At 35.1% G+C, this 9,901-nt stretch overlaps 1 protein-coding gene across 1 annotated transcript in view; it reads right to left on the bottom strand.

Annotated features, from left to right (window-relative positions):
- The window catches only part of Smp_082300 (hypothetical protein), a gene marked incomplete at its 5' end in the record, with an annotated part of 25,332 nt that overhangs the window by 8,708 nt on the left and 6,723 nt on the right, over window positions 1–9,901 (bottom strand). Inside the window, 2 exons of the mRNA XM_018798215.1 lie at window positions 2,693–3,245; window positions 5,005–5,064. Coding sequence (XP_018653179.1) covers window positions 2,693–3,245; window positions 5,005–5,064 — 613 coding nt within the window. The remainder of the gene's footprint in view (window positions 1–2,692; window positions 3,246–5,004; window positions 5,065–9,901) is intronic.

Genomic DNA, 9,901 nt, shown 5'->3' with positions numbered 1-9,901 from the left:
TCTGTGCAGCTCTAGTGACTAGGTAGTGAACATGCACGTTGAGTAGACTTACATGTTTGCCGTCTTCAAGCATTTATTTGTCTATCACTTCTATTTTGCCTGTTAGAGTTAACTGTAATAGGAACTTTTAGTACTGAATGTCTCGGAATTCATTCGACTGTACAAATATACACCCAAAAATACGTCCTTGTCTTGGTTATACTGTCTTTCTCTACACCTATGTTTTACACTAGATTGGCTGACGTTAGACATTAACAGCGTTGGATGCCAGCTCAGTGGTCTAGATGTTAAGCGTTCGCGCGCGAGACCGAAGGTTCTGGGTCCGAGTCGGGCGAGTGGAATCGTGGATGCGCACTGCTGAGGAGTTTCACACTAGCCCGAAACGGCCATCCAGTACTTCCAGGTTTTCCATGGTGTTCTAGCTTCAATTGACTCATGATCTCAACTATTTAAAATTACTAAAATCTCCACAAAACCCCCTTCTGATATCTACCCAATACTCAATTTATTTGAAACTATTAAGTCCAACCATTGTATTGATATCTATAAACTCATTCTAATCAGTGTTAAAGATCATATCATCAGGCTGATAACCATCTACAAAGTCAACATATAAAAATAATCAATCAATAAAAGATATCTGAAATAAACTACACTAATTTCATTCAAACGTATTTCATTAAATACAGCGCATAATTAAACAAACTAGGTTTGATTATATTTCTTTGAAAAAAAAGCTTGGACCCGATTGGTGAATGAAATGTTGGATTTACTTTAAATCCATTCATTAAGATTTAATGAATACATTCTTTTTCCTTTATGTTTGTAGAAGGACTTTGTTATTCATCAGAAATAGAACATGAAGCATTTTTGCAGTTGCTTCTGTATCCGCTTTACCTTTTTTCCCTGCTAGGTTCTTTGTTGTGTCACATAGTTGTTTTATATTTTCTTCTGTTGAAGCTTTCTCTACTGTCGTTGCTAGGTTTTGTACATATCTCTGCTTGTCAAATCTAATGCTTTTCTTCAATTGCTTGTTTACTACTGCGTATTCAGCTTGTGCCTTGACTTTCTCTATTCTTGCTCGGCTGTTGTTAGTTGCTGCCTTCTTGTTCTTCCTTTCTTGAAGTACTTACATATTTGAGGCTTTACTTTCAATACTCACATATAAATTACATATAAATCGATGATGGATTTACATAGTTAACGGAGAATGTTTCTTGTTTTTTTTGGGTGGGGGTGACCAAATACTCAATTTCATTGAGTATATTTGAATGACTGATAAATAATCTATAAAATCCATATCGTACAAACACATTTATGCTTTAAATTACTTTTAATCATATTTACTCTACTATTAAGGAGTTTGGTAACATGTTGGTGTATCATCTTTTAGGTAACCAGTTATTCGGTTGTTTTTTTAATGTCCATTTGTTGTTGAGCTTTGAGTCAAGCGAATTTGTATACACTATTCACTTCAACTTAAACAACTGATTGGATATTTATTTAAGCAACATAAAAGTTGGAGATGCAGAGAAACTTCAGTAAAATTATACATCTTCATTCAGGTAAATACCTAGTGTGTGTGTGTGTAGAGAGAGAGAGAGAGGGCGAGAGGAAGGTAAAAAAATTGCAGACTTACTGAATAGACGATAAAGTTGACCAATAAATTTCATAGTACCCCATAATTTGGAATTAGTTTTTGTTAAACACATTTGACAACAGTTAAAGAAGTAGAAAGCGATTTCTGAGAAACAAATCTACAACATAAAAAGATTAAATACAAAATTGGATTCTTTTTTAGATTGTTTCAGTAAAAGGCAAATATCAAACTTTAATTAAGTGAATAACCAAAGGCCTATAGAAAACTATTCTTACCTCCAAGATATACATATGTTCTTCACTGCACCACTAAATTATCAATAATGATCGTTTGTTTTTAATCGTCATAGGAACAATAACACTCACTAAAATTCAGATGGTTCTACCTAACAAGCTAAGAATGTCCCGAAACTCATATTATTAAATTAATTACTGACTTTGAATAAATAATATTAACCAACTATATCTTATTAAAGATGAATAGTGGTTAGCAGTGGAATCCAGGACGAGCGTTTCGTCCTGTTTGGGACTCGTCAGCTGAATTTATCTGCATCTCAGAGTTGATGTTCACTATGTGACTCGAACCCAACAACTTTCGCTTCAAACGCCATCACATTATCCACTCAGCTACTGAGTCCTGATGGCCACTTGATTGTGCAATGAGTGGATAACGCGATGGCGTTTGAAGCGAAAGGTACTGGATTCGAGTCTCAGAGTGAACATCAACTCTGAGATGCAGGTACATCCAGCTGACGGGTCCCAAATAGGACGAAACGCGCCTTGTCCTGGATTCCACTGCTAGCCACTATCCATCTTCACTTATAACGCTTGTGAATTAAGACTATATCGAGGCAATACGCACAGTATGCACATATGCCAATTAGAGACTGATCAGTTGCAGTCCTACACGTCAATGGGAAAATTCAAACAAACAATACTAATTGAATTTATATCTTATTAGTTATGAAATGAAAGTGAACATATGTCAATATATAACCAACATTTAAAAACTAAGATAGTACACAATAGTTTCCAATAATAACTGAAGACAGCAAATAACCTTAGAATTGATGCAAAAAAAATAGTAACTTACTAGTATTAACGGTACAATTATTGAACATGTGACAATTGAACTAATTGTTATATGATGATAAAGATCATTTTGTGATTGTGTAAATTGTAACCATTGATGATCATTTTTAATTCCTTTTATAAATTCTTTATCAGTTGGATAATTACGACCATATAGTTGTTTAACAGTATCTCTTGGTCCATATAATTGTTGTTCTATAGAAGGAATAATTAATTTCGGTGGAATCATTAATCCTAGATCACCATCCCAATATTCTGGATTAACTCTTTTTACATTATAAATATTCCATTCTGATTGATATCGTGATAGTTGAGATAATGGATTAGGTGTGGTTAATGTAGGAAAGGACGATGATGATGATGATGATACAGCAGTTTGTTGTTGTTTACTAAGCATATTCATACGTTCCAATAGAGGTTTCAGATCAGGATTTGATTCACCGATATTACCGATGCTATTAACACTGCTACTACTGATAATGCTATCTACATAACCGGGTGGTATATCAGGGCACTGAAATTTTCTTTGGTACAAAGGTATCCAATCAGCCCATCTGAAATGAACGGAAAACTAATAACTAAAAAAATACTCCCAGTCCATTATTCTTTCATTTAATTGGATTTTTGAATAAATATAACTTATCTCAAGTGTTTTTGTGAAGATTAGTTGAATTCGTGAGTAGTACTTGATCTCACTTGAGACATCATTAAATTCCAAGGAGCACTGGTTAACTGTTAACTGAAGTCGGAATTATTCCATTGAACGCCGACCCACTGGTTCTAATGGTTATACGTTAGCTGTGGGACTTAAAATTCCTGGAATTGGTAGTGATATTATTTAGGAGTCACATACCAGGACGGGATAGTTATCTAGTTCTTGATAGCATAAACACATGAATTAACCAGTAATAGAAGCCATGATTTTCAAGTCTCAGGGAGAACGTATAATTTTTAGACTATTAAATTAATATCCTCACTGGAGTAGTCTAAAGATCATGGATTTGATTACTAGTTGGTTCATCTATATATACCAATTAAAACTTTCATATCATAATGAAAGATCTCTTTAACAAATCCTGGTTTTCAGTAACTTTCCAACTGATATTATTCTATGACAAAAACAACCTTCAAAACCAATTTGTTCATCCATGAAAAATAACAAAAAGCACATGGTTAGAAGTAAAGTTGAATTTATTAGGGATATAAATGACAAACTATTCAGTGGGACTATAATCAATCAATCATACCAATTAATTTATCGATTGTAACATCTGAATAGAAAAAAGTATTAGTTTTCCTCCTAACTTCAAATTTCTGGTGACCAATGCAAAATAAAATTTATTACCGTTTAACTTATGTTATTGGCCCATTGCTTTCATCAAATAAAATGGGATAATATGAAAAAGAAGACCAAAGAACTTATCAGTATAGGGTTATGGAGATTGTTCAGTTTTATTTAGATCATGAACCGATCGGCGTTAGACTACCATTGGAAACCTGAAGGCACCGGACTGCTAATTCATCCTGGTATGGGACTCCTCAAGGGTGCGCATCCACGATCCCATGAGCGGGACTCAAACTGAAGACCTCTGGTCTCGTACGCGAACGTCTAACCTCTAAGAGGTTGAGTCGTTATCCAGCGGAGTTAATGTCTACCATCAATCATTCCACGATATTGACCGATCACCTTCCATTGTTTTCGGTGGTCAACTATGTCACACCTGATATTGTGGATGGACATGGCTGAGGTGTTCTATACTAGGACTAGAAGGCCATCCGGTGCTTCCAGGTTTTCAATGGTAGCCTAACATCGATCAGTTCGTGATCTCAAAATTTAACTGATCAATAAATGTTATATTCTAATTGAGACTTGTTAGCTGGATTTACCCGAATCCCAGTGTTAATATTCATACAGAAACTCGAACTCACTAAAATATTTAGTGGATATTTAGACTTAAAAGCTTAGTGAGTAACGGGTTAGTGTTTGAAGCGATATTGTTGAATTTACATTTCTATGTGAACATTAATACATACAAATGATGAGTTCCAAATGCAACGAAATGCTCATCCTGAATTCTAATGTTAACAGCAATTCACAGATATTAAAATTTATAACAAAAGGCTATAATAGAGGTGATCCTTTCAAGGTATACATATGTCAGTGGAAACTGATCAATTCCAGACCTAAATTTCTATAACGAGAAATTAAAAACCATTAAGAATTAACAGATAAGCAGGTTAATATACCTATCCTATACACTGGAAAATTAAAGTATGAATAAGTTAGCTCAAAAAGAAATCACTATAACTTACAAAGTAACACAAATTGATCGAATTCTAGGATCTGTGTACAACCATCCATCAGCAGAACAGCTTTAAAATATAAAATAAAATGTAGAATTTATAATGAATGGTTTTTAATAAAACCCTATCTTGTAATGTATGCGGTGGTTAGTGATCTGTCAACAATTATTGATAATTGAATGGTAAGCAATGTTTTGATTGTCCTGTTCTTCACACTAATCAAATTCTGTTTATCACATTACAATGCAATCATTTGTCTAAGTGCTTTAACACCGTGATGTTCTTTGTTTTGTGATAACAAATTATAGGGACCTGGTTTGAAACTAGGTTTCATTCTGGTTGGCACTCTTTGATAAGGTATTTCTTCTTGGTGAACTCTTTTAAAGAAGGAACATTGGAGGAAGAAGAAATAGCTCTAGTACAGATCATTCAATTTTTTCTCATTCTTTACATAAGTGCCTCTAACAGTAGAGTTTTACAGCAAAAATCACGAGAGAAGACACTAATGGAACGTAAACTTCAAAGAGTAAAAGATTTGGTGAGACCATTCAAAGGTGAAAAACTCGATGAATATCGGTCAGTAGAGCCTAATTCAGATCTCAGCACTTTCCTTGATGTTTTTAAACTTTTGATGGAGATGTCATAGGGAGGATAAGTTCCATCAGTTTTGAAATAGGTCTTGCTAATGAACATTAAATAACACGAAATCTAGATCCACAGTTTCCTCCTAGTTACCTCACATTTTAACCTATATATATGAATCAGCTGATTTTCTCCATAGAACTAACCTAGTCCCAAGTATAATATCAGAAATTATGCAAAAATAATTCTTGACAAGTTTTATTCTCAAAAGTATTGACAAATCACTTTGCTTTTTAAGAACCTATAAAATTAAAACAGGTTTCCTTTTCTTCTACTAACAGCTAACCTACTTCCTGTAATTTACAATGGTGGACAGTGGCTCGATTTCGTTGATTGGATGAAGTTAGACATTAACACCATTAGATGCCGCCCGGCTCAGTGGTTTAGAGCTTAAGCGTTCGCACGCAAAACTGATAGGTCCTGGGTCTGAGTCCTGCGAGTGGGATTGTGGATGCGCACTGTTGAGGAGTTTCACACTAGCACGAAACGACCGTCCAGTACTTCCAGGTTTTCCATAGTAGTCTAGCTTTAATTAACTCATAAATTCAATTATTAAATTACTAGAATACTCACAAAACCCCTTTCTGATATAATTGCGAAAATCATTGTCCATTTGACATTTTCTTCTAAGAAAAACTAAGGGATCTTTTTATAAAACAATGACATGTTACTTAACCTTGTATTTTGTAAAAACAAAAAAAGGTTTCATATTCCATAAAACTTCTTCCCTAAATAATAAATTTGAAGAAAATACTGACTGATTGATTGATTTTACATCCCTGAAGGTCAATTCCAATCTGCATATTGGTCTACTTGTTTCACCAGGGTTTTTGCTGTTACTGTCAAGGAACATCTTTTCAAAGTGACATTTACATATTTAAAAATTAATTATTATATAACCAATAATTATTTGATTAAATTAGTCAATAAATAGAAACCAATTAAAACATCATGTTAGATTTATTGTTTTAATGGATGACATTCAAAAAGGTTCTATCATGTGATTATGTAATTTCATGCAGAGTTATTTATTGATTTAATCATTGGAAAAGGTTTTTTGTTGGTGTTTTTCTATTTTGTTGCTATTCAAGATTGAATTTTGATTAGTTACGATTTAGTGATTTTAAACTTTTAATGAATGTATTGTATACAACACTATTGGAAGTGGATAGGACATAGATTGAGGGAAGCAACCAACTGCATCACAAGACAAGCCCCCACATGGAATCCTCAAGACCAAAGGAGGAAATGAAGACCAAAGAACACATTATGCCGAGAAATGGAGACAGACATGAGAAGAATGCGTGAATAGTAGGAGCGTAAATAGTATTGTCAGTAGAAATCGTCATTCCATTTATTTGCGTGTGGGCTGTGATACTGCCCGGGTGCCCAAACTGAAACAGTTGGTTTTCTTAGGGGGCCACACCCCGAGCCTTTGACGTAAAGGTCTAACCCACAAGGCAGTGGAGCATCGTGAGGAGATTCAGTCCCATAGTAGCCGGTGACCGACGATTGGTTCATACGCCATTTGTTCCCTCAGGATACTGGAGCCCATGTGCACCATTGGTTTGGAATCAGGGTTTTCCAACTCCCCTAGGTGGACTCTCCGTGTCCACCAAGCCGGTTAAAGCGCCGGATATTCGCTTTTCGTCCTCTCACTTTCGTAAACAACACCCTCGCCACGAGAAGGCAGTGAGTAGGACTTCCATGACAGAGGCTATATACGCGTGGTTATGTGAGAGCACTTCGAGAGGGAGAGTGGCCCCTCCCCACTCTCGGCCGTACCAGGGCATTTGGGGGCCATGAGAAGAATGAACAACAATTGAATACTAAGAGGAATATCAACATTTCACTGAAGAAAATGTTATTTTCCACAATGTCGTTTTCTTAAACTGTACAATCGTATTTGATCATATCATTCGTAGTTTGTAATGAACTATAGAGCTGTTGAGTTATTAAATAAACGTATCATGGGTTATCAAACATTGTTGATGTCTATGCAAAATGTGGTGTTGTATAGTTTGATCATATGACCATAATTATCAAAATGTTTCATATCTTTTTCCGTAAATTAATTGAAACTAGTAAGCATGTTTTTAAGTATTAAAAACACATTAGAAGTATTACATCATTAAAACCAAGTAATTTTGAAGGTTTCAAGTATTTAACAGGAGTTGTGTAATAATTTAATGATGGTAAACCAATGTTAACCAATAGAAAAAGTGTGAAAGTCGGTTGTCTGATTTATGAAGAAGAAGAAGATTACGATGGCGATAATAATTGGCACACATGAATTGTAAAACAAAACAGAGGGATTATTAGAACTATGAAAGAATAGGGGATTGAATGGAACTCTTTAATACACAGATATTTGGTTTCAACTAGTGAATCGAAATCACTTCACCTGTGGATAACAGCAATAAACTTGAGAAGTGAACATTTGGGTGACACAGTGTGATGGTTTTTCATAAGACGAATAAGGTTCGTGCTGGAAACATACAGTACGCAGATCAGCGTAGAGCTCACCTAGGTAACGAAATCTAAATTGATTGCCTAATTACTGTCTGTGCGTTAAATGTGTTTCAATCTAAATTGGATGTTAATTCACTTAGTATTATTTGTTTGTATCTTCCCATTGTTGTTTAGGACTCCAATTGATCAGTCTCTTGTTGGCATATGTGCATCCTGTGCTGGCTGCCCTGATATTGTCTTAAGTCACAAGCTTTATAAGCAAAGATGGATAAGGGCAAACAGTGGAATCCAGGACGAAACGAGCGTCCTGGATTCCACTGTTTGCCACTATCCATCTTTGTTAATTGAATGTTATTCATAATTATTGTTTTGAGATTATTTTTACAAAATAATCATCACATATTTTGATGTTTTAAGTCAATAAGCTAGACAACACAACTCACAACGACCTTTGACTTATTCAAGTATAATTGCTATTTTCCATTTTACGGTGTGATACGGCCTAGTCTGTTTGTATATAAACCATATATGTTTGAATACATAATATTCATATAGTGGAGGCTGATTATTGTGTTCTGGATTGAACGGGTAGGACAATGAGTGAAGCAACTATATTGAGGACCAAAAAGGTTTTCGAATTGACTCGAGGCTACTAGTACTGATTGGTGTGTCATTAGTTAGCTTAGGTACAAAGTTATAGAAATCGATATTCTGTTTCATAACCAACAACTCGGTAGAAATAATAATTAAGGTTAGACTGACCTAGAAGTTTCGAACGTGCAAATAGACTTTGTTGCACATCGAAAACGTCTTGAGCGATTATTTTCTTTTTACAATTTTCATACACAAAATGGATGACAATAAAAGTTGAAGCTCCGGAAATCAATAAAGGACGAATTATGTTTCTCTGATGAGCTGTCAAACGACGAAAGCTACGGTTTTCCTCACAACTGATACGCAACAACTCATGACTATGACTCACTAACCATCTAGATACAGCGTAAAAGCCTTCTATCAACTGAACAAATACGTAGGATTCACAATCACTACAAAGAGGCTGTCCAGACCTATGGATAAAGAATTTACTTTGAAACAAACCTTCGTGTCGCTTGAAAAGTAGTTGATCTCTGAAGGGTGGCCATTCACTGTACATATATATTTTATACAAAAAGCATTTGGATTTCGATGAATGTCTTGTATTATGTAAACGGCAGAAAGTCACATTCTCATAAGTTTTCAGTTATCTTAAAAGTTCTGCTTCAGTCGAAAATCCTTCACCAAAAAATACCTCTCAAAAAATCATATCAGTTTCACTGTTTGAAATAAATACGGCTGACAACAACATTGATATGAATTGATATTGCCAAACCAAATTCTGTACTTTTATGGGTTCGATAATAGACATTTTGTTGCCCAGCTAAAATGAAGGTTTTTATTGTTGATAGGTTACTAGTGAATCGTGGTTGGTGGGGTGGGGGGGCGGGGCGGGGAGGAAGTCTGAATTATTAATCTAAATTCCATATCTTTAAAAAATTATTACCGTTTAAAATATGACAATCTAAAGTCTATTAGAAATCTCTAACATCTGGAAAAGTAATACAAAAAAACCAGAAGGGTTTTTTGTGGAGATTTAGTATTTTCATAGTTGAAAACGTGAGTCGATTGAAGCTAGACCACCTGGGAAAACCTGGAAGCACTGGACGGCCTTTTCGTCCTATTGTGGGACTCCTCAGCAGTGCGCATCCACCACCTGGTAGGTCCTGGGTTCAAACCTCGCGAGGCGAGGTCGTGG

The sequence above is a fragment of the Schistosoma mansoni genome, chromosome 6 (genome assembly GCF_000237925.1).
Source record: "Schistosoma mansoni strain Puerto Rico chromosome 6, complete genome".
NCBI lineage: Eukaryota > Metazoa > Platyhelminthes > Trematoda > Strigeidida > Schistosomatidae > Schistosoma > Schistosoma mansoni.
Note: the sequence above shows the minus strand (reverse complement) of the source record. Positions and strands in the feature narration are given on the sequence as shown.